The 25881-nt window shown below is 47.7% G+C and overlaps 1 protein-coding gene and 2 long non-coding RNA genes across 4 annotated transcripts; 1 reads left to right on the top strand and 2 right to left on the bottom strand.

Annotated features, from left to right (window-relative positions):
- Nucleotides 1-4859: 4859 nt before the first annotated feature.
- Nucleotides 4860-15404, bottom strand: LOC135815045 (mammalian ependymin-related protein 1-like). Of its 2 annotated transcripts, XM_065328271.1 has the most exons (7): nucleotides 15051-15404; nucleotides 13319-13359; nucleotides 12893-13030; nucleotides 11105-11285; nucleotides 9031-9118; nucleotides 5273-5285; nucleotides 4860-5189 (listed from the first exon to the last, which is right to left on the bottom strand). In XM_065328271.1, exons 1-7 carry the CDS (start codon nucleotides 15133-15135, stop codon nucleotides 5133-5135), a joined length of 603 nt encoding a protein of 200 aa, XP_065184343.1. In that variant the 5' UTR covers nucleotides 15136-15404; the 3' UTR covers nucleotides 4860-5132. The 2 variants fall into 2 exon arrangements, with proteins under 2 accessions (XP_065184343.1, XP_065184342.1); XM_065328270.1 differs by having other exon boundaries at nucleotides 4860-5285; nucleotides 15051-15403.
- A 714-nt stretch (nucleotides 15405-16118) lies between these two features.
- Nucleotides 16119-18974, top strand: LOC135813660 (uncharacterized). Its single transcript, XR_010553075.1, has 2 exons — nucleotides 16119-16936; nucleotides 18431-18974. It is a non-coding gene; the product is annotated as an uncharacterized LOC135813660 (long non-coding RNA).
- A 1989-nt stretch (nucleotides 18975-20963) lies between these two features.
- On the bottom strand, nucleotides 20964-22992 carry LOC135815044 (uncharacterized). Its single transcript, XR_010553252.1, has 2 exons — nucleotides 21380-22992; nucleotides 20964-21088 (listed from the first exon to the last, which is right to left on the bottom strand). It is a non-coding gene; the product is annotated as an uncharacterized LOC135815044 (long non-coding RNA).
- Between the last annotated feature and the right edge of the window lie 2889 nt (nucleotides 22993-25881).

Here is a 25881-nt window from a genome sequence, read left to right as displayed (position 1 = left end):
GCAGTTGTGTTTTCCATTTCCGCTCCTTTATTGGTTTTTTTTTTTTGGCATCATTATGCACAGGAACTCGCTCATTTTGAGTTGCGATACTAGCAACTATTGTGCTTTTTCTGAAAATATGGATATGATTTCAGCAACTTTCACTTGTTTTGGCATGGTTGCGAAAAGCATAAGTTGCGAAATATTTTGGCATCTTTGGGAAAGGACTAGCCGGAGCATAATTTTTTGACGAAATCCCAAGATTATGCCAAATATTATGCCGGCATAATCTGCCAAGCTTGCAAGGGCTATGACAAGGAGTCGTAACTGGGGTATTTAAAATAAAAACATCTGCAGGCGTTCTGACAAAGCTGTATTATGCCCCTAAGCATAATTTTTGTCTAAACCGAAAGATTATGCCGACCTTACACGTTGGAATCCGTATATTATGCCGGAGCATAATTTTTTGACGAAATCCCAAGATTATGCCAAATATTATGCCGGCATAATCCGCCAAGGGCTACCTACCAGTCAAGCTCAACTGACGAGGAGTGAATTCCCCGAAACCCTGTGTATTGAGTAGGGGTAACTTTAGTAAGCAGATTATGCTCGGAAAATGACCCGCTTATGCTTTAGCGGATGCTCGCAGGATGCTCGAGAAAACAAGCCAATTATGCTTTTATATGCTTCACCAAAAAGACCAAAAGAACGAGATAATCGTCATGAAAAAAGGACTCAGACCATTGTCATGATGTGGACTGGGAGCTTTGTGGAAGTAAAAGACAAGAATATGCAAGAGGGATACAAATTCACAAGCAAACGCTGAACTTTTGGGAGATGTCCTACAGTGGCTGCTAAATTATTATTCCAAATCGACAAGAAGCACTACTAGTATGTATGGTCCTTCACTGATATCAGGTGTACATACATGTAACAGCCTCATTTGGCATCTGCCCTTGTTTTCGGATGCCATTTCATGCTCTTTCTCAAAAAGGACATGATTATGCCAAAAAATGCCTTCATTTTTTTGCCTTTTTTCCTTGGCTCGCCATCTGAGTTCTTTAAAATGCATATCACAGTTTGAGGATTCCCCGGATAAGCCAGTACTAGCAAAGTTACAAGTGGAAAACTTGATAAGACTCGTGGTCACTGCTGCTGCATCGGTTCAGCAACAATTGAAGTTTAGATTCGAGCTAGGGCGAGCCGTCTAATTCTTTAGGCTAAGCAAATACGCCTTCAGGAGATCAGACACGGGCAGAACGCTCACAAACTGGACAAGCCCGTTCCTGCATGGCCGCAGTTGAACCAGTGATTGGCGGCACAACGACTTGAGAGTGGGTGCGGCCGCACTGCCAAGCGTACACATGCGCAGGGTCACGCGGCGCTGAGCATCGGTCAGGGGCGCGTGAAAGCACGTTGGCCCGTCGTGCAGCACACGACCATAGTAGGGAATGTCAGCCGCAGACGTCAACCACGGCACGTCCGTCAATGCCAGAAGCGCCAGGAAGGACTCGTCGTCAGCATCGCCTCCGACGCCACAGTAGCAGTCAACAACTGGCAAAAGCCGTGGAAGAGTGTAGAGCTTGCCTGGGTTCTGCAGGTGCGACACACAGATTGGACATAAATACATCCGACACACTTCGCAGGACGGATGGCCATTTCGGGGGGCCAGGGTGGAGAAAGTGGAAGGCAGCTTTCTCCGATTAATGTCCGGAGTTGTTGATGCATGTTTGTGATAGCTGTCGAAGTGCACGGCTTTCGCGGCAGCAGATATTGCAATCTCCTGAGCTTTGCCAGCATAGCCTGTGAGGCAAGCACCTTCACGGATCAGCACGGTCAGAAGGTCTAGATCGAACGTTTGCCACCGTGTGTGGCGGACCTGATCAAGGAACATTAGTAGAAGACATCGAACAGCCATGCTTTTACAGGCTATGTCTTCAAACGTTCTGCAGGGCATCAACTCAAGTACTCTCTTCGCTGCAGTGTCTGACCCTGCTACTTGTACAGGTACGCTCAATGTCATTATCGAAGACTGGACTTCAAAATCCGACCAAGACGGACCACCACCAACTTCCAATAATCTCATGAGTGAGCCGTTCGAAATGTCCTGAGCTCCTTTCAGTACACGGGCCACCAACAAGAATGGGACGTAGTGGCGACCACTGAAGTGAATTACTTCCAGCGCTGCGGAATCATCGAAAGCCAGTTCCCACGCGCACACCAGGACCTGTACAGGCATAGTAACAAAAGCGGGTACAACCTGCGCATCGAACTGCAGCAACAGACGTGCAATGTCGTACTCTTTCAGTGCTATGGCCAACCACAGTGGTGTGACGCGCGCCGCAATCCTCCCTATCGGATCCTTCGTGATCCAGTAGGAAAAGCGACGTGCACGTTGACTCTCAGCATCCACACATGCACCATTCTGTAGCAGAACCCGCACACACTCTTCTTTTCTGGCGAGGACAGCGTAGTGCAGGAGGAATATTCCACGCCTTCGGCATTGTTGATTGACTATCCCTTTCCTAAATACGCTGCGGCCTGCGCCAGCGCTTGTCCAGTCTGAGCTCGAGTGAGGCTCCAGTCTCAGAGCAATGTCTAGGTTCCCAGAGTCGCCGGAACATACCGCCGGGATCAGCAGCTTTTCAAATCGCGCCGCTTCTTCCAGCCGGCATATGTAATCCTTGCCATTGCTAATGAGCGCCTGGTATACCGCGTCCTGGCAAGATTTTTGACCTTGGAGCGTGATTTCAGCTCCTCCAACTGCGATGTTGAGACGCAGCTTGTCAATGGGAGTAGTGTTGTCAAGGCCTCCGAGCGGCTCGTACTCTGGTGATGCAGAACGTTGCATGCTGGAAGGAGGCAGTACAGAAGATCAATGATCGTCCGAATCAATGAACACCAAAGAGAGGCTTCAAAGTTCAAGCTGCCAGTAGAATCTGTACTACTAGTACTGCGGCAGTCATCAGACTCATGGTATTTCGATTTTGACAGCACATGTTACAAGCCAAGCAAGGATTATAATAATATTAATAATAATACAGTCATGTACTGATGTAGATCTCGTAGAAGAAGCTAGCACGGTGGCAAGGACATGCAGCTGGTTAGTGTAGACTGTATGTCATGTAGATCTACATGACTTGTACTGTAGACTTGTACTGTTCAGTGTTGGTACTTGTAGTGTAGGGACTCAGTCTCAGACCAACGATTTGCGGGCTTCCACACGAAGCTCTCGCGAGTCTTGGCCTCTCGAATGACACGGACCCGGCGTGGACTGCCGCAGCAATGCAGTACACTGGTAGAGGGGACGGTTTCAAATAGGACACCGGTTGCAAACCGGAACGGACTCAATACTCACTTTCTCTCTTGGTATTTTGATTAGAAAACATATGTCACAGTGAGACTACTATGTGTTATACTCCGAGCCAAAATTTCATGGCTCTGCGATGACCAGAAGCGCCATATCAAGCAGGTGAGTTTTTGACGTGTTGCTTCGCACTGCGACTTGAGTTTTACGACTTTCGAAAAATCAACTTCTTGTCGCAGGTAAACAGCGGCTCGCCTCTCGCCAATAAAGCACCGCATACAAATCAAAACTAATGGAAGCACACACAAGGCTTATTGTTACTCTATACTGGCCGTCGTGGAGCGATAGCAATTACCTAATTTCAGACCCAGAGTGAATTTGACGTGCACTCTAAAACGTGTCCGGTTTGGAGCCACCTCTGATTTGAACTTTTTTGAAGCGAAAAATTGGGCAACTTGGAGGCAATGGGTCAACACAAAGGAGTGGCTCAGTTCGATTGACTCTGGCCCCAGAGCAAACTTCAACATGCCAGTTTCCTTCCACAAACATATTTCGAGTGAAAAATCAACGCTGATGATCGGTTTGGGTCTATACAAATTTGGCTGTCAAAACGTCCCGGTATCGAGCCGTCTCCTCTACAAGGCGGCACTCTTTTACTCGACTACAACACGATCACGACCAACGCATAGCCGATTTTGCTCTCTCAATCGCGGTGTGATGCGGGCGAGTACCACTGGCACTATCTTTACAACTGTGCCGACACCCACAGTGAACTGGGTAGAGTCCAGGGAGTCGTCAGTCTTTGACGACTCCCTGGTAGAGTCTACGTACAAGTTAGTTGCTCGGTGTACGTGTACGTGTGGGTAACAAGGATGCGGTTTATGGGGTCATAGGGCCTTTACACGCCCGCGCGCCCGCTTGTTGAAAGACTTTTCCCCTCTCCCCTGACTCACATGTGAACTAACGAGTTACGTACCGGTAAGTCGTTACTAAGGATATACCGGTATGGCCCTTACTATGGGCGAAGTGGTGGCCCGCCGATATGCGAATGTATTTGCTTGATCATTTTGAGTTGATGCATGATGGGCTAGGCGCCTAGGCTAGGCTCCTCAACTTACTTCAGTGGTACTTTTTTTTTTACAACACGATCACAGCTTATAGTTTTTTACACGTCAAGCTGTTGCAATCCACATTTTTATCAATCAATGTTGCTGTTCTCTTTGCTCTCCCTGCATTCATAATTTCATCTCATCATTGCATGATTTGTGCGTTCAACTTATGAGAAAACACGTTTAGCAGGAACAAGTACATGACTATAAGCTCCCAGTACTCTTGGTAGTAAATCATTACAGTAGAACCTGATAAGGTGACCACTCGGATAAGGTGACCACTCGGATAAGGTGACCACTCGGATAAGGTGACCACTCGGATAAGGCGACCACTCGGATAAGGCGGCCACCTGTCCAAGAAGACCACTGAAACCAGGATCAATGGACGCTATTTCAAGTCAAGTGACCCTGGATAAGGAGACCACCTGGTAACAGAGACCACATTTTGAAGGTCCCTTGAGTGGTCGTCTTAGACAGGTTTCACTGCAGTACAATCTCAGTGTACTACATGTAGTAGATTATTAGAGAGCGGGGCTAGGATGACCGTGACGAAGAAGACGAAGAAGACGCTAGGTATAGACTCTAGTGCTATGGCTAGGATTTTCGTAGCTAGCTCAAAGGTTTATTGCTCAACATTGCACAGCGTGCGGCCGGGGATATGCATGATTAGTCTGATTGTCACTTCGATGCAATCAATTTTGTAAGTCGGACGGTAATTATACAATCTCTGCCACGGACTATTGAAAACATTCTCCCGGCGGAACGAATACATCTGGATTGGGAATCCCAATGACGGTAATTATACAATCTCTGCCACGGACTATTGAAAACATTCTCCCGGCGGAACGAATACATCTGGATTGGGAATCCCAATGACAACATCATAGAACCTGATGCAAAGGAACACACGCATGCGCACCACACACATATACCCATAGGGTTTACCGGGTGTTAGCGGCCGTCGTGAGTTCCCTTCGGGAATAGACACGATAAGATCGTGTCTATTCCCGAAGGGTCGATAATTTACTCTTTTTTTATACCCATACACACACACCGTCACAGATATCTTCATGTACGTGTAGTTGCCCACAAATCCTAATCCACAATGCAGATCACGACTGCACAGTCACGTACGAAAGCAGTACTAATGGCCAACTACTAGTATCAAGAGTACAATGTCATACTGGTTTATGTACTCTTGCTAGTATATAGAGTGGTTTCACATCGTTGTCATGTGACTAAATTTGTATAGAAAGTCATCATGGCATGTGGACAGTGGAACCAACATGGCCGACATCACGTGACCCATAGATGCAGGAGTTAAGTAGAGTTGAAACCAACATGGCCGTCCCATATGGTCATGTGATAGATGTGAAACCACTCTATAGTGAAACTACAGCATAACATAACCGGGGGGGGGGGGGGGGGGGAGGGGGGGGGGAGCAATAAAAACCTGTACTACTACTTCGAAGTAGCATATAACCGAAGGTGCTCTATATCTAAGGTCAAATGACTGGATAGCCAACGTTAGCTGACACCTACAGTAGCTCCAACTTCGCCTAATCGGCTTTTCGATCGGCTAGGAGAATGTCCAAATTCGGCCATGTTATCATGGTTATGATCCCCAAATTCAGAATTCGGCTCAAAGCAGTACTTCAAGTCCTCTTTAGCAGTATAGACGTAAATTTACTTGCACGCTGCAGAGGTACTGAAACAACCCTTTTTAGACGAATTCAGTGCAACATTTGTAAATTCGGCTCAATTATCCGCGGTTTCTTGACAGCCATTGATTTCGGCGTCTTTTTCTGCTGCCCATTTTCGGAAACGCCTAAAGTCGCAGTCACCTTTCGCAGAAAATGGCTACAAAATTGTATTTGCATGCTGTCGAGGCACCAAAACATCGATTTTCGGCGAATTCAGTGGGAAAATTGGGTATTTGGCAAAAAGATCGGTGATTTCTTCAAAACTACTGTTTTTGGCAATTTTTTCGGCCGATTTGGGAAATGCCTAGCTCCAACACATCTCGGAGACTCCAAAGCGCTAATTCAACATCTGAGTTTCATATTGCCCACCTGGTGAGCCGTCACAAACCATACGGCGAAACACACGTCGTGTGAAACTACTTCGAGTAATTACTTTGTAAACAACTACTAGTAATCTATAGTATTGCAATGCATGAGGACCATTGTAGGATATTGGCGTCCGGCTTTGTACAATTCGTTTTTGCAAAGCTTCCCCTTCCCATCTTCAATATTTCAGAGCTACCCAAGTTGGGTGGTGCGCTGCTTCGAGTTGTAGTTGTAGTTGGACCGCTTTGTACGTATTTTCTGGGCTGTTACCTGCACTTTAAAACGCATAAAAACTCAAAAATTGTCCCTGCGGTTTAGACTCCGAATGCTGGACGTGAATCGACCAGCGCTACAGCACTACATACATATTGCATTTATTGTGTCATTCAGCAACATTTCGTGTACTGCAATCCATCATTGCACTAGCACGAAGCCTCCACATCATCATTGTCAGTTCTGAATGAAGGACAAACTAGGCAACTTTTGCTTCCAAGCCACTGGTAACGTCTTGCACCTACAAATACCTATCAAGTCAAATATCTGGCATGCGGCTTATACACTGAATGTCAACAGAAATACGAATGTTTGGCCCGAAAGGGGGGTACGGCTTAGACTCCGGTGTGGCCAACACCCTGGAAAATACGGTATCTTACTGGTCTTATCATTGTCCAGTAACAGTCGACATTCTTTGTTACCGTTAGACTTGGCTTGTACTCATTTTTGTTGCGTTCACCTTCCCCCTTTTGATCCGTCAGGCGAAATAGCACGTCATTGTACATTTGAGACCAGCGGGAAGAAGATGACGACGTCCACTAATTTAGTATCTGTGCACACGAATCTGCTGTGTGTGTGACTCTGTGTGTCAGCTATGACATCAACCCCTGTGGTTCCATGCCTACTACTGGACCGCGAACCAGACTTTCTGAAATTCTCTTTATAATATATCTTCAACCATTGGAATTTCGAATTTCTTGCTGAGAGGGGTGGCTTGCAACCTCGATATGGCTTGTTCCAGACATGCTGTGAAGCGATCCCCTATTGAAGTAGTGGCGGGGATCTGCCCTGCAACTGCTACAACAAAAAATGATTCTATCTGAGAAAGGGTGAGACCGCGAATCTCGGTTGAATATTGAGGTATTTCAAGCCTTTCCACGACGAAGATGGAGTTCTTTTTGGAGATGGACGTCGCGGCAAAGGACATGGTGTCCGACTTCTGGCGTCTGGTGAAGCCAGGGATCATTTGTCCAGTCAGGTCGGCAGCTTAACCGTCGGTAAGCTTGTGTTTGGATCCCGTTCTGCTTGATGTGGTAGATCACAAACAATTTGATATCGCACAAATTGATCTCAGCATCGTGCGTACAGTATTATTTTTATATTCAGAAAATCTCAAAGTGTCTCTGTGTGGCCGTCCAATGCCACGAGAAACTCCAATCAGGCTCCTATGTCCTCTGCCTTCATGATTGAATGTCCACTTCGTTTGAACAACGAACACAACAATCGAGGACGGCTTTGCAATGAAAAATACAGCTATTGGAGCTGAAAAAAGAAGAAAAAACGTGCTCAGGATGAGACTCGAGTACACGCATACTCTCCCAGCAGGTGAAACGCAAATTTTTGTGAAAAAATGCGTGTTGCCGACTGACCAGTAATTTCGCCTGACGTCATGATCGTCTTAGTACTCTGTCAGTTTTATGCCTGGTTGTTGCACTGTACATTATCTACGTGTAGTTACTGTGGTGGACGTTACTCAGGGTTCTAGCCAAAGGAAAGTAGGGTGTGCAGCCCCCTCCCCCCCCCCCCCCCCCCAACTCGCCGATTTTTGTGTTTTTCAGGGAACTCAACGAAAATGCAATCAATAGTCACTAACAGAGGGGTCATAAAGGTACACTTATCTGGGGTGAAGTCGAGAGTTCTCCCCCGTACGTTGTTGCATTTGCATGGCAAGACATTTTGGAAAATGGGAAAAAAGGATTACGGCCCGGGGGTAACTGTTTCCCCTGCCACCCCCACCCCCTACTATTTTGACCTGGCTGCCAGCGGATTGCTCATAACTCATATCCATCTGTCCCTTTCCTATTACATTAAATGTTATTATTGGCTCAATATCTGAGTGTTGCACGAAAGATGTGTTCAAAAATGCCACTGTTTTTTGCCTATATCGGTTCGTGCTTTGAGCACACGTGTGCAAGGTGAATGTTAGAGAATGTGTGTTTGTTCGTTCGTTAACATCAAGAACGTTCAAACACTCAAATTGAAGTTTTGTTTCAGCCCAACCAAAGGCTCGCGGAATCTTCCATTTCCAATAGCTCCCCTGACAAGCTGTGAAAACTGGTAACGCAGCTATAATATACGTGAAGCCATAGCCCGGCTGTAGTGGTACCTCTGAGTCAAACAACGGGTGACAGTGGCTTTAGAACTGTACAAGTGAGGGTGGCGTTGAAAACGCGTTGGTATTAGTACAATAGTTTCAAGTGTGTCTTTCTGATATTACTGTACACTTCAATCTGATCGGTGCGTCACGGGCAATGACTGCAATGTGTTTGCATCTGTGGCAGAGGATACTCACGTCCTGTGTATGAAGCCCTTGGTAGCGCTGACATAGGAGTCCATCACAGGGATGCAGTCCACTGCAGTCCAGCTGCCACTATAGCGACCTGGAGCAGTGCAAGCATCCAACATCAGCAGACGATATCCATCGTCATCACCATCACCACCGCCATCACCCGATCAACAACAACAACAACAATAAGATTAATTGACACATGCACTACACCTAGAGTATACAAAAAAAGGTTCTTCAGTAGAGGTTATCGCGGCATACTCATAATAATAGCTCACCGTGATGAGCCGCAGGAATGCCACCGTCCTTAAAGATCAAGGCGCAGATGCAGCTCCAAAAGTGGGTGTTAGGTGTGTGCAGATCAGACCCACCACCAAAAGTGGTGAGAGACTGAAAAATCCCATTCGCTACATCCAGCCAATGAACTGTGGCTTACTCATTTAAAAAAAATCACGGTTCGCGTGAGACTCAGCTGAAGGCAGAGTTTTCCACCTCCGCAGGAACGCCACCACCCTCTAGGATCAAGGCGCAGATGCAGCTCCTAAGCGGTGGGAGGTGAGTAGATCAGACCCACCACAAAGTGGACAAAGACCGAAAATCCCATTCACTGCATCCATGTTTCCCTCGTGCCAGGCCACGAGTTCCCAATTAAGAATACATTCCTTGCTATTTCTTTCCATGAGCACAGTTGCAATACAGCTAGTTGCACACTCACATCGTCAAGAACCAATGCAAACCGGCAAAGCTGGTGCCATCATCTTCCAGATGCCACTCTTGTGACAATCGTCCGTCTGGAAATATTCACCGCGTAACAATGCACGTACAGTGCTGCTCAACGAAACCCAATCGCGTGAGTCAAGTGTGCGCCGCGCACCAGTTCACCATCATGCCAGTGTTCGCATGTCTAGGGCTCCCGGTGTTGCATTGGCTCGCTTGATCGGTATTTCATTGAGCAGCACTCTACATTAATATGCACTCATGCTTCCGTTACGCGTACACCGGAGTTACAGCCACGTCAATAGCTCTCTACCTGGACACCCTTGTATAGCTCTCTACCTGGACACCCTTGTATAGCTCTCTACCTGGACACCCTTGTATAGCTCTCTACCTGGACACCCTTGTATAGCTCTCTACCTGGACACCCTTGTATAGCTCTCTACCTGGACACCCTTGTATAGCTCTCTACCTGGACACCCTTGTAAAGTTGTATAGCTCTCTACCTGGACACCCTTGTATAGCTCTCTACCTGGACACCCTTGGAATGAATTCTGTGGATTTTCAGTCACTACCCATTAGTTTGAGGGAGTTGCAAACGGGAATGTCTGAAGAACAAAATGACTGTCACCACCAGGACTCAACTCAGGGACCCTCGCTTATGCCCAGCAATGCTCTACCACCAAGCTATAGCGTACTCATCATCCAAGCAGCAACTATTGAATATTTTCTTCAGACTTCGACTAATACTTAAAAGCCAATTGCAAAAAGTATGATACTTAAAAAAAACTAGTACACATACCGTATTGTTGCCCCCACTCAATATTTTGATTTACAATCGAAGTTACGGATGTTTCATACTTACCGGCCATGCCGCATCTCGAATTATCCCAATAAACGAGGCATGAGTGTAACTGAGGCTTACCGGTACCAAAGCACATCTATTTATTTTCTGTGTGTACGCTCAATTCCTATCTGTATTAAAGCAAAGAAATACTAGTACCAGCTTTTGTATGGCCACATGCAATGTTCGAAAGTACTGGCGGTTAGGTATACATGCATTGAACAAGTTACGCAAAGAGCAATGCTATGCAAATTGGGACAGCTTTTACCGTCGTCAGGAGTACAGAAAACTTGTGTTTACCGGACCCTGTACCAAGTGGACTCCTGCATTGCCCGGACAAACTTCCATGCACTAAAGTGCCGTGGACCAAATGTGCATCCCTGGATAAAGCGGCGGAATCCTGTCAAGTCAGGACAGTTCCCGCTGCACCAAGGGTGTCCGTCCGCTTAGGGCAGGTTTTACTGTATGTGCTAGCGAAATGACGTTGCCCACGTCTCTAATCAGAGAGCCTAAAAGGCTTACCGATGGTAGTGTCCGCACTCCACAGGGTCACAAGAACGCTGGCTCCCGGCACGGACGACACGCCGATATATTCCTCTCCGCGAGATGTGGCATTTGTCGGCACTTCGATCGGACGGAATGGCTCAAGCAGAGTGTAGTTGAAGCATTGTCTAGTCTTGAGGTTGATCTTGTACCCGAGTTTCTGCATGCACGAGATGTGCATTTTGCAAACGAAGATCAGAACTAATGTCGACTGTGTTGTGTAGTACCGTTATCATGCAGAACTCCCAAGCGATAAGCAGATGTTGGGGGGGGGGGGGGGCTCCTGCTGAGAGACTACAACTTTCTTCTGCTCCATGCTGTTTTCTAGTGCTACTTAACATTCAGTTCAGAGTAGAGCCTACACGCTCTCTTCCATTGACACTGCAATAGTTCAACTCAAATCACAATAATCATTCCAATGTAACGGCAAATTGCCTTCATCAGGTTCAATGGTGTGCAAGCTCCCAAACCAGCATTGATAAAAGCCAACAACCCCCCTGTCAGCAAGAGGGTGTAAGCAGCGCGAAAAAGAGTTCAGCTAATAGCGCTAACATCGACTATCGGTGGAGGGGACTACAGCTGAGCTAAAAAAACAAAACAAAACAAAAACACTTTATTCAGCACCGAATGTCATGATAATCAGACAATAAGTGAGTGGCGATACAAATCACAGCAATGACCACCCAGCGTTAGTGTTTATCTTTGGAGCCAAATTTCTGATCTCCACAGCCTCCCTCAATTTCCTGCTAGCTCTGTCGCCTTCTCGAGCAAGGACTCATACTGCTGTAAAGGTGCTATCTCGCAGTCTCAATCTCCTGCGCGAATGCTTGTTTCTCATGTGGTCACCCCAGGGCTTGTCATGAGTCCTTCGACGTGCTTCTCCATTATGTTCCTTTAGACGGGTCTCTAGTGATCGTTCTGTCTCTCCACGTGACGTAATATATATTCTTATATATATTCTTCTCACACCCTCTTACTGACAGAGGGGTTGTTGGCCTTTATCAATGCTGGTTTGGGAGCTTGCACACCATTGTGAACCTGATGAACCTGATGAAGGCAATTTGCCGAAACGTTGGAATGATTATTGTGAAATGCGTGTATTCTCTACTCTGAACTGTTTATGAAACTGCAGGAAGCCTCCCCACTTTTACTTTCTTAACATTCAGCTTCCATAATTATGAACTTGTCAAGAATGAAATAAGTAATCAGTACAAAGGTGAGACCAGTTAATGGCCACACCCGATGAGAAAGATCGTCGGCCGAGCCCGAGTACGGATGTTTGAGTTGCCTTTCTGATGTGCATGCAGTGGCCTAATCACTTACAGCTTTTTCTGTAACTATCACGAATATCTGCCCACCACCCGCTCATCAGGGCACAGAATATGGTATCTCAGCCCTGAATGCGTCATGTTTGGCGACCGCCATGGTGATGATCATGTGACATCAGAAAGTCAGCGGCTCCTTTCAATGATAAACATGTGTCTACCGACCAGAGATGTACACCACCCAACTGGGTTTGAACCCCATCTTACCGCCGTGTAGGCAGTAGCTATAATCACTAGTAAAGTACTTCAGTGAGTGAATTATACATAGCAGTAAATGAAATGAGTATCTGAAAGGAATTCGGGTGTTTCAGATATGGAGCTGCAGGAAGCCTCAGCCCTTCTTGAAATGTGTATGAATTGAATATATGTACTGCGCATGCAGGTAGAGATGAGATCATGGGGGATTCAAGTGTGGCGTTCGAATACTCACATCAGCACTCACCTGTTTGAAAAGAAAGATCTCTTCATAGAACTCACGCTTGTCTCCCTCTACAAGCTCGTTCTTGATAGCTATCCTCTCCTCGGAAGAGTCATAGCTGAATAAGGAAAATCCCTCACTGAAACTCGCCGATTGGCCAACCTATACAATGAATATAAACAACCTATACAATGAATATAAACAAGGAACATGATTCATGACAGTGATGTCGTGTCCATGCGGAACGTACGTTTAACAGAACATGTTTGCCTGCCGTTGAGGAGGGCACACCGCAGGAATCAAAACCAAATCCTGAACTTTCGAAGCTGCATGAACCATGAGTGGCTGGTATCGTGGTGCATTAGTCCATGTGGTCCCTTTCATCAACAAGGCTGGTATAAAAGCACTTTTCTGGATTGTCTCTCCCACGCACACCATGCACATGCCTACCTGTGACGTTATGCAGCGTCCTTCCCAAGTGGCCGGAGATACTGCGCATCATTCAATCAGAATTGAAACAGCAACATTTCATATACGAGTCTCGTACAAGAAGAGGCTTAGCATCCACATACACTGCGTATGACATTGGCACAACAGGGGCGGATCCAGGGGGATGCGAAGGGTGCAAATGAACCCGTCAGGATTTTTCCAAAAAAAAAAAAAAAAAAAAGGTCAGGCCAGGCCAGGCCCAGGCTCGCTGCGCGGATCCGCGGATGATTTGTGTGCAATCACGTGATCGTTCTGGACACGTGCTCAACTGCTCGTTGTGCACGTCAACGCGCCAGGGCTGCACATTTGGAATAGAACATTTTTGGAACTAACGGTTACTTTTTCACCGGCAACAAACTCACTTCGAAGTTCTTTACTTTTGACGTTGCATGTTTCAGTTGTCGTGTTAGCTTCTTTCAAATTCTCACTGCTTGTTCCGACTCCGTTTCCGTGCATGCTGAGCGGAGATGTCGGACACAGCTGGTGGACCAGCTGGTGAGACCATGGAGCCTGCTGCTAAGCGTCGTTGTGAGAGCCATCAGCCTTTTGACATTGGGCGATTTGCTGGATTGATGGAGAATGCCAGCAATGATGACATCAAGTCGCTCCTAGATAATGTTTGGAAGCCTTCGAACCGCATGGACTGCCCATCGACATCTGGAAGACGTTTTCAGCTCTCGTGGATTGAAACTTATCCGTGGCTGGCGTACTCCAAGGAAGTGGATGGTGCGTTCTGCATCTGGTGCGTTATATTTGGCCATAGGTTCCAGGCATTGAGTAAAAACTCTTCCAAACTGGAACAGCTGTATCGTGAACCCTTTCGGAGTTGGGGCAAGGCATCTTCCAAGTTGCAGATGCACAATACCAAGTCCCATGTCCATAAGTTTGCTGCCCTGGAATATGACAATTTCCTTCAGCTCATCGAGAATGTTCGCAAGCCTGTGGAACAGATGATCAGTGCTAATCATACTACTCATCTTGGTGCTATGTGTAATTATGATATTATACAGTAACACACATAACATACTATGTCTTTGGTTTACTACTGCAAAAGAAAATATGTAAGTTTCATCCTCGCACCCCTCAGCTTTGGGGTCTGGATCCGCCCCTGCACAAACTCCAATCTTATCATTGACACAAGCTCCTGGGGCTGCATGGACCTACAAGTAGTCGACTACGGACAATGCCGGGATTGCGAAGAGAAAACGACTCTTCTCGTGAAGCAGGGCTTCACTTGCTGCACATGTACTGCAATAGGAGTAACAGGAACCGACATAGGTGGTCCTGCCTGCATTACTAGCACTGGACGAGACAGAAGACTGAACGGTGGAGTCCGCTTCGACGATAATCAAAACGATATCATGTTTTGCCAAGCTGAAAAGTGCCACACATACATGTACATGTATGTGCCATATCCCTCACACAAAACCTGATACGGTTACCCAGCCACCGGGTTGTTAATCGTGTGGGCTCATTGACTATGTGCAAGGTGTACAATGTGCTAAAAAACTGTCTGTTTTAGCACTCCAGTCCCTGCTACTAGTTTGTGTTGTACCTCAACCAAAGTAATTGAGGAGTGGAACCTTCTGTCTCTAGCCTACACAACTACCCTCTATTGGCTCGAACCTAGCAATCAATAACAGAATATTGTAGTACAATGTCATGTACAACTATCTTCGTGTTGTTTACTCACCACACCGTGCTGGTGTTGGGCCTCTCGCCAGTGCTTGCTGCACACAGCAGCAGGACGCTACAACCGCGAACAGCCTAGCAAGCATGATTATGCGATGGTCGCTGCGCTGCGACACTTGCTTCGATTGCTATGCTCCGACCAGTGCAGTGATAGGTCGTTTGCCAGCGCCGGCGCGCGGACTTGTTTGAGTGCCGAGGTTTATTCCTCTTGTTTTTCTGGAATAGCAGGACCACGGCACACGCTAACCTTGTGAAAGCCTGATGTCCCACGCAAAACCACGGTTGAAACCCGACTCCCCCGAGTCCTCCTTGCATACGAACTATCTATTACTTACTTACTTAACTACTGGTACTTGTCGGCTTCTCCTTGGGTGACGACTCTGCATCTGACGAGACGAAATAAAAAGGTTACCAAAATATTTTGTTCCAGCAACAGAATGGGTCACCATGGTCATCCACTGTACTCAGCCTGAGTCCCGGCCCTGAGTGAGAGATAGGAATGCTAGCCTTTGGCTTTAGTTTGACAGTCCACACAATCATTTTGACAGGGAGTCGTAAACATGGTAAAACTAAAACAGTAAAACTAAAAGTAAAAGGGCTTTTTACGACTCCCTGATTGTAAGAATGATAGGCTGTCCGCAATGGCGGCCTGTGAATGATTACGGTATGTGGGACAAACCCGGTGACCGAAGTAAGAGAGGCTCTGAGCAGTACCAGTGGCTATTGGAAAGGCTTCCTGTCTGAAGCCTTTCCATACTGGTACTCGATGTTCCAGTTTTGTGACACGAGAATGGCACGAGAATTAGTGTACCGCTGAGTGTACCGCTATACACGTGGTCGACACGTAGTCGACACGTTGTTGATACTTATTTGACACGTGACCCCGTCAACGGTCTGCTTTGTGCCAATGCCACTCGGTAAACGCCGATGTCGCGTACGACAAAGACGACTATCCCGTACGCGAAATAGTTGAGAATTGCATGACGTGGACCTGACGGCAAGGACAACTGCGAGGAGGCCCCTTTTGGTACCCCTGACGGGAAGGAGAACTGCAGAATTAGAAGTCGATGAAGTCGAACGAGGAGGCCCCTTTTCCGTATCCCATACTGCAAAGTGCCATTGATGGATACCTTTTGCACCTGGAACGACCCCTTAAACGCTGTCGCGGCGACTATCCCGTACGCGAAATAGTTGAGAACTGCTGACGTGGACCTTTTGCACCTGGAACGGCCCCGTAAACGCTGTCGTGTCGGCGGAGTGAATGTGCAGGGTACTAGGCCTATAGGGTGAAAAGAATTGCTGCAAAGACGTCCCCTCTACTAGGCTCTAGGCCTTTGCCTTTGGAGACATCGTCGGCGAACTGAATGCGCAGGGCGAAAAGAATTGCTGCAAAGACGTCCGCTCTAGGCCTTTGGAGACATCGTGGGAACTCCTTCCGGTACTATCAAACTGCTGACGTGGCCGTGGGCATGTGCATGGAGAGTCATGGTGGGACTTCATGTACATGGATACATGGTGGGAATTCCTTCCGGCACCCCCGTACCGCAAAGCCAACGGTGGGGAAGGAGAAGTGCAGACGTGCAGGAAGACGAACGAGGAGGAACCAGGACGAGCGAGCAATGGCAGGACTAGCTGGACCGTAAGTAATAGCTGAATTGTGCATGACAACTTGACATCCATGCGGCACTCGCCACTTGCCACTGCATATTTCTTGTCCACTAACAATGTCTCTCCTCTGCCCCCTGTGTGTCCACGGCCCTGTTGCTGAATTGGCCCGATGAATCGAATGTCTTCCGCAACTGGAACGGCCCCGTGAACGCTGTCGCGTCGGCGACTGAATGCGCAGGAGGGAAAATATTGCTGCGAAGACGTCTCCTCTAGACGACGGTAAGGCACCCCATTGATACGGTATGTTGCCAGTGTGTGCCAGGGTATCGCGCGATGGTGAATGAGGAATGATGAAGGGTACGGTGGGACTGTAGACCTGTTACCTTCTACTAACACGTTATCAGGTGGAGAGTGTCTTGTACTCACGTTATCAGGTCGAGAGCGTATTGTACAGTCCATTCAGAAAAAGATGAACTTCTAGCTTTTGGCCATAAATGGGTCAAACTTTGAGTTTTTTTAGAATTTTTTTCTGCAATCCCCTATGGAATCCTCTTCCAATTATGTTTCTGAAGTCTATTTGTCCAAAAAGCAAGCCATAACAAGAATAGGATATCGGCCAGGTTTTGCCCGAGAAGCATTGAATTGGAAAAAACCATCAAAATCCAGGCCGTTTGACCCTGCCTGCAACAGTGCATTGTGGGGTTCGAACCCCAGTTCAGGTACCCTTTTTGGACTCTTTTTCAAAGTTCAAATTTCGCAGCACTGCACTGTGTACAATGAAATCACGAAAAATCGCCAAATACGGGAGCTCGCCAGAGCCAGAGCCCATCTTTTTCTGAATGGACTGTAGTCACTCTCTCTATTCCTGTACTTCATTACGTTTAAGGTGTACGTATAACTTCTCAAAAAAATTTAATGGTCTACAGTCGTGTCGGAAGGGTACGGTGGGACTGTAGACATGTTACCTTCTAACACGTTATCAGGTGGAGAGTGTCTTGTACTCACGTTATCACTATATCAGGTCGAGAGCGTATTGTAGTCACTAGGTCACTCTCTCTATTCCTGTACTTCATTACGTTTCAGGTGTACGTATAACTTTTCCAAAAAATTTAATGGTTCACGTCTTCAGATAGAGAGCGTATTGCACCCACTGTCTAGTCTCTGTAGTGCATTGAGATTGTGTTGATCGAACATGAAATGGATACACAGACAAAGCCAGGCCAAGTACATGGCGAGATGTCGCCAGAAGAACGTCTTCAGGTAGAGAGCGTATTGCACCCACTGTCTAGTCGATTTTGTGGATCGCACATGAAATGAATACACAGACAAAGCAGGCCAAGTACATGAGAGAGTGGACGATGTGCAGATCGACACGGCCTGCGGGTACTTCATTAAAGTTACCCGTGACATAACTAGGATAAAAGTTAATCACTGCAAAAACATTGCCAAGTATGTGAGCACTTTGGACTTGACAGAAGAGTGCACGGGCGACGTTGACAAAACATACCGCGGTGACTGTCACTATCATGACAGCAGGGCACATCGCACGCAGCATCGCAGATCGTGTCGAATTGCGCATCATAATATTGCAAAATTGCTCCTGTGCATGCAAGTGGATTTCATTGCACTTCTCAGTTTGGGAAATGCTCGATTATGACAATTCTCCGTGTGAGTGCACTAGCCCTGAACAGACATGTAGGTGAACCGTTTGTGGTGTCTCATAGCCTACCTCACGACCTTCTGCTTTCTTTCTTCATCACTTGTATCTTGCAGGTATATCATCCCGTGACGACCACATTGAAGTCTGAATTTGAAGTGTGAAGATGCTTCAGCAACCACATCGTACTTTTCTATTGCTTTCATTGTGCTTCTACTGTGCATGTGTGTAACTTGTGGGGTAAACATGTGATGACATTGTATGCTGGCGACACGGTCAGATGTTCATGCGTCTAACGTACACCTGCATGTTATGCATTGAAAAGGGTTTGCCACTTGCGATCCTGGGACGAGTATCAGGTCCGCTTTGTCCTGTGTGGGCTGTATCAGATTGCTGTTCACTTCTCTATCTGTTGGATATGTGACTTTCTGCAAGTTTCTGGTGTATGATGGCCACATCCTTGCTTGTCACTTTGTATGATATTACATTCTGTATTCGCTGCTTCCATGGCATGGTCTGCAAACTGCAATCCTTGGGCAAATGTCATGTTTGCTATGTTGTGCTTTGGCCGTCAGCTTGTCTACACGCTGTAGTTGAATTATTTTTGTTTCACAACTGACTTCCTCAAGTACAGTGGCCACTGCTTTGCATGGCATTATACATGAAGAATTTCCTGTTTGTGTCGTGTGCATGTGCGTATGTGTGCGTGGCCACGTGTGTGTGCCGTGTGCATACACATGTTTGTGTATCTGTACTGTGTGCGGGGTAGCGAGGCGGGGAGGGCTGGTATGTATCAGTGTGTTATTGCAGTCGCATGGCTACATACAGTACATCGCGCGCGTGGTCATCATGTTTACCTTCGGGGTTGGGGTGGGGAGGGAACGGAAAAAGAGCTGAAATTATCCATATAAAAATCGCTCTGTGAGCGGTTCTGAAAAACCTTTACTGGTACTGCCCCGTCGTAAAAGTAAGAAATTAGAACTGGCCCATTGTCCCCCCAAATGCGAACTGATCCACCTAAATCGCGAATGACGGGACCCGAACGCACCAGTAGCACGAGGTTCCTACCTGTGGATGCAGATGGGGACGTTGGTCCGGACCATAGGCCATGTACTGTCAGGGCTGGTATTTGGGATCACAAAACGGGAACACGTCAGAGGCCATCTTGAATCACGCTACGTCATCAGATACCCGCACGTGATGCGGGGCCGCGAGGTCGCGACTGCGCAAAAGTGTACTTGCCAGTACAGATCTTTGACCTAGCTGCAAGAGCAAGTGCTACACGGCTGTTTCAGCCAGCGATTTTTGGCCATCTAACATGGCGGGGGGTACCCGCTGATTTTTGCAAAAAATCAAAGATTAATCATTTTTACGTTGAGATTAAGGTGAGTTGCTATCATTCTTCCGCGATTTACCGCCGCTAGCCCCACATTTTTGATACTAAATCCGCGGGAGTGGAAAGCTGACGCGCACAGCAACATTTTGGTACCAAACATTCCTTGATCGGACGAAGGAGAAGGAAGTTGCTTTCTGTTTTGGCGCCGTGGAATTATCGACTGAAATTGCTGTCAGTATATTGTTAGCTACCTTCATCACGCTCGTGGTACGTCTTCTGGAGTTATTCAGTCACCACTCGAGGTTTTCCTCGCATCCTCGGGTAGTTGTCCGTTATATTTTCGCAAGTTCTTTTGAATACGATGGTGAAATCAAAAATACGATGGGCCTTTACTTTTCTCTGTTTCCAGTGAGAGATATGCACATCTGCGACGCATCGCACGACATGGAGCACCATGCAGCGCATTTACAGCATCTATGCCGTGTTGGAGGCGCAAAATTTACTGCGTGCTCCCAACAGACGAGATATCCAGTGTCTGACTACACTGAAACGATGAAAAACGTATTCAGTATTGATGTTTGTAATGACGACCCTACCATTCACCCAACATAATTATATCTGTGCTCTTTGCCAAACAGTGCTGAAGAGATCACAGAGCACAGAGAAGTTCAATCCCAGTGGCGGTGGTTGTGGACAAAGGGTAACATTTAGTTAGAAAAGACATGAACCTGTGATTCGCAGAGTCTGCACCAAGTTTCAAGAAAAATCGAAGGGTGGCCGACCAAGCAAACGGATAAAAACAGCAAGCGGAGCATGCAGCAAAAATGACATCAAGCAGTAGCAGTGCATGTGCATCTAGCAATAAAAGTAAAAAGTAAATTATCGTGTCCGTTCCCGAAGGGAACTCACGACGGCCGCTAACACCCGGTAAACCCTATGCATCTAGCAATAGCATGGATATACCTGAAAGTGAGGCGTATGACATATCTGCACCTGATTATGAAGCAGAGTGCAATTTGACTATGTCAAGATTTGCCGACAGCAGTGCAGCAGCCACAGTACAATGCATGATCTGCCGCAGCATGCCGAGCAATGGTGTTCGGTCACCATGCTGTTCTAGAGTATTTTGCACGAAATGCATATGCCAAACGTTAACCAACGGTGCGCAGTGTCCAGCCTGCCAACATACCCTGCGTGCTTCAGAACTGGCAAAGCCAAGCGACCTGTTCTGTCAACTGCTTGCGAACTGGTCCGTCCACTGTGGATCAAACTCGGTGGTGATCACGACGGAGGATCTTTCAAGTTTGTCCTGCAGATCGTGAATGTGCAGCGGCCGAATTCACTCCTCAACACTATCCCGATTTGCATCTTCGAGGCACAAGACACGCCATCGAACCTTGAAACCGCGCTAGGAGTCTATCGTGACGAGGTCAGAGATCTGCAAACAACAGCAACATGGAAGAACAAGTCGTTCAAATTGTTTTTCTTTGGCGACTACGAATATCAAACGAAAGCATATGGTTTGTCGGGGTCCAGTGGCACCGACCATGCTTACACTGTCTATGTCAGAAGAAGTATATGGACATTCCACCAGCCCTAAACCCAGATGCCGAGTCTACCAGCAGAACACTAGAAACTCTGTACAACGATTTCACTGGATTCACGAACAGTGGCTCAAATCTAAAGAATGCAAAGAACTACAACAACAGCATACGTCCAGTGATCTTACCTATTCCCGAGGAGAATGTTGTAATCGCGGCTCTTCATCTGGATCTGGGTATTTTCCCATGGATGCTGACTGCTTTTCAGGCTGAGCTCAAAGCCCTCGACATTGAGCTTGCCAGAAGAACAGCTACTGCAGACACCGCCGTTCCTGCCGCCGTTGCTACTACAGCAGACACCGCCGCTGTTTCTGCTGCCACTGCCGTCGTTCCTGCTGCCACTGCCATCCCTGCAGCCGTCCCTGCAGTCGTTCCTGCAGCCGTCCCTGCAGCCGTCCTTGCAGCCGTTCCTGCTGCCACTGCCGTCCTTGCTGCCACTGCCGTCCCTGCAGCTGCTCCTGCAGCCACTGTCGCTCCTGCAGGCGTTCCTGCTGCCACTGTCATCCTTGCAGCCATTGCTGCTACAGCAGTAGCTGGTGATGCTGGCAGCTTTGAAAAGCTTTCGTCACTGCATGAAGCCAGCAAAACGGATGAGGAGATTTCTGCAGTTACCCAACAACTACATGTAGTGCAGCAGCAAGTCCAGTACACTGTTCTCTTTTCTCAGCTTGATACCTGCTGCCACAGTGGAGAGCGTGACACAACACCTACAAGACCAGTGGAAGAATGGTGATGCACGCCGTACTGTATTGCTTGCGTGGAGACAGTCACTCACCGACCAAATGGCCGCAATAAAACAGAACAAAAAGTGTGAGGGGCCATGTTGAGCAAGCATCGAGCCAGTTTTCCAGCGCAATGGAATCGATAGGCAAGCATACCATGGAGGTGCTTTTGTGGGCAACCATGTGCACATAGCTCTTCAGCCAGCAGTGACAACTGAAATAACGCCAGCACATTTATCTGCAGTAGCTTCTCGTGCGCCGCTGCTGCTCTGCTGCTCCCAGAGGCAAATCGAATTCATGAGGATTACCAGCACCTGATGTCCCTGTATGGCGAGTGCACTGCCCTCTTCAGCCACTGCAGGCCTGTGGACGAGGCCACCATATCCAAGCTAGAAGGCTTGGTGGAGACATTTATGACTGCATGCCGAGATATCGTCGTCAGCAAAAAGCTCGGCCACATCACGCCGAAATTGCACATGTTGGAGGTGCATGTCGTGCCGTCCATCCGACGGCGAGGCGTTGGTCTTGGTCTCCTCGCAGAGCAAGGGAGTGAGAGCATTCACGCCCGCTTCAACGAGCTAAGGAGACACCACGAGGCCATCCGCAATCAATTGGAGCGCCTCAAGTCTGTTGCACAGACGCATTTGATTGCAACTCTCCCACAACACGAGTCGCTCCGTCCAGTCAGCAGGAAGAGGAAATCCTCACAGTAAAGTTAGTGTATCTCTGCATCTTGTTTGCTGGCCTATCTGAAATTCTCGGCCTTCCATCGAGCTCTTTTAGCTTTCTCTCCTCTCAAAATAATTCAGATTGTTTCCTTTGTTCTCATCTCAATCTCTTTCCTCACAATATTTTCGAGGCGATCGAGGACGCGTCTGACGCGCGTGTCAGCAAGTACAAAAATTCGGTTCGTCATGGTTTTGATGTGAAAATGTAATAATTCGCTTCGTATTATAAAATACCGTTGGGATTTGTCAAAAACGGCGCAAAAGCCGCCATATTGTTAGATGGCCAAGTGGGAACAGCCGTGGCTAGTTTCTATTTTTTGGTGGTGCTTGAACTAGTTCGAACTGCTTCCCTTCGACTTTCTTTGACAGAGCGGGTGCTAGTTAGGGTTTCCTGTGGTCAGTTTGTATCCACCACCGGTCTTGTATGTCAGTGCTTGTACAAGGAGGTGTTCAGTAGTTATTTTCAGTCCGCACCATGGATCGCATCCAGGGTAGGAAATCGCACTCTGACCGGCTTGATTATCCCGAGTCGAGAAAGAAGCGAACTAGTGGCCAGTTCGGCTCAGTATCATGGCCAGCTGGACGTAGATCAGATCGCCCCGAGGTCGAACAAACCGACAGTAGTCCTGAAATCCTTACCTCGCAGAAACATTGACGATGTGGTGGAGCGCGGTGTTCAAGAACAAGGAACCATGGTAATAATTGGATTCGCTCCAGAAAAATTATTCTCGTGGTTCCCGGTTCCTTTCCCAATATTTCCTATGGTCTGGAATACGTGCATCACGCTGAAGCCTAGATGAATAAGATTGTAAGTCAGTCTTCTCTCTAGCTCAAGATTTTGCGAACATGGTATCAGTGAACAATAAAAGCAAAGGACACAGTGCAACAAATGGAAAATGCACGTCTCCTTCTTTTCCTTGCCGTGCGCACTGCACTGTCACAGTCTGCAGTTCTGACTGGTGTCTTCCGTTTGTGAAAGAACCAGCGCAAGTCGCGTGGCGCGGCGTCCTTCAAAACGACACAAGTGAGCTCCACATCAGCCGATTTTGACAATCGATGGCTCAAAATTTTCAGTAGAAGATGCTCCATACTTTCACCGAAGCGAATTTCGCCAAAACGATCCTAGAGGTGGGACACGTTTACCGAGTTTGAGGGTGTTATTTTGAAGTCTAAATTGCGGAAATCAAAAAATCCTTCGGTGAATCCCTTTGCCCACATCTGAACTCGGTGCCTGCAAAATCTCAGCCTGCTAGAGAGAACTGTGGCTCACTTGCGTGGATTTGAACAGGCCAGAGTCGACGCGAAGTACGGCAAGATTCCCTGTACACAGCATGGTGTGACACATGTCACGTGAACCAAGATGGCGCCCACGTGTTTCTGTACAAGTACTAGCCCTGACTGTACTAGCGGTAGGCTTCCCTATCAAAATAATAAATTCTACTGCTACTACTGGTGTTACCCTATGATAATTGCCGTGATCCTGTGCCCTCCCGACCTCGTGCTACTGCTGCGTTCGGGTCCCGTCATTCGCGATTTAGGTGGATCAGTTCGCATTTGGGGGGACAATGGGCCAGTTCTAATTTCTTACTTTTACGACGGGGCAGTACCAGTAAAGGTTTTTCAGAACCGCTCACAGAGCGATTTTTATATGGATAATCATTCTTATTCCGTTAGAAAAGCCTGCCAAACCAAGGGGCCCAGCTAGTCGCTCACCTACCGCCCGTGGCTTTACCGTAGGCTGACGCGCTCGGGAAGATTTTGTCATGTGCATGCTGCGGATCGGGAGGATCAACGAGGTTGTCTTTGTTGCGCACACACGAAGTGGTTTCTGCCCCAGCAGAAGCACCACAAACATCATCTGGTCTTATCGATGGCTGAGGCCGTGAGGCCCAGAGGGCCCGATGTCTCGGCTATCGCTGTGCGCTGGATATTCTTGGTATCGACTCTATTAGCAGGTCACGGTTCATCTCAGAACGTTCTTGCAGCTAACTTGTGACCAGGTGAGATTCAGATACTCAGCTACCTCCTCCGGCTGCGGGTTGTGCTCCCATCCGCCAAGGGCCCGTCATTCTCCACTCTTCGCGGCACACTCCAATGAGACTCGTTGCCTCCTGTTCTTTTCATTGTGTACCTTGAGGGTGCACTGCTTCACGATGTTCGGCCTCTCCTCCTAGTCCTGTCACGTCCCCCCTGCTGATGTCTTCCTGGGATTGCCCACTGAAACAGCCTACGCCGACGATGTGGATTTTGTGACTACTGGTGGTGAGACTGAGAGGCTGAGAAACATCCTTCCAGTCATATCCGACGAGCTTCTCGAGTGGGAGTTGATAGAAAATGAGACAAAAACAGAGTGGTGACTCACGAAGAAGCCCGGGTCCCTATTACTAGGTGAGGCCGAGGATATGTATGTTACGACGACAGCAACTAGCAACTGTTGCCTTTGGTAAACTCTGGACGCTGTGGATTGGTAGGTCGCTAATTTCGGAGGATCTCCGCTTCCGGCTTTTTAATGTCTTCGTGCGTCCTGTGTTCTGCTGCTCGCAACATGGGCACCAATGAGAAAGCAGCTGTGCCGCATAGAGGCCTTCCACCAAAAACAGCTGCGGGAGCTAGTCGGCATTGTGTTCCCCGAATGGATCCGAAACGAGAGGCTCTATGAGCGTACTGGGGCGGCTCCTGTCGGTAGAATCATCCTGAGACTCGCGAGAGCTAGGTGGAGGCTCTTTGGGCACGTCCTCCGGCTCCCGACCGACTCGCCACCACCGCTGGCCATGGGAGCGTACTTTGCAGAGCCTCGTCCAGTGGGCTGGTGGGGACGGCCACGACATACACTTCCAACGCTTCTGCATGACTATGACAAGGAAATTGGACTTTCCTTGGCGAGCAGAGCCGATCTTCAGGCATTCCGTGCCTTCGCTGCCGACCGAAGTGTCTGGGTAAGCATCTGTGCAGGCGTGGTAATCTGCACCCTACAATGTAGTTTCGTCTTGCGTCGCATTTTTTACCTTTTTTTCTTTTTCGTACCTGCTTGGACTTTTGTATTCATTTGAAGTGGCTTATGCGAACACTTTTTGACTCGGCTATGGTCCAGGACTCCATAACGCTTCTGTGTGCACATCACATATACGACTCATACTGTCAGTAGGAATGAGTCAGCTCTGTGGTGGACCAGACCATGAC

Source organism: Sycon ciliatum, chromosome 4, assembly GCF_964019385.1.
Source record: "Sycon ciliatum chromosome 4, ocSycCili1.1, whole genome shotgun sequence".
NCBI lineage: Eukaryota > Metazoa > Porifera > Calcarea > Leucosolenida > Sycettidae > Sycon > Sycon ciliatum.
The sequence above is the reverse complement of the archived record's forward strand: the minus strand, read 5'-3'. Positions and strand labels throughout refer to the sequence as shown.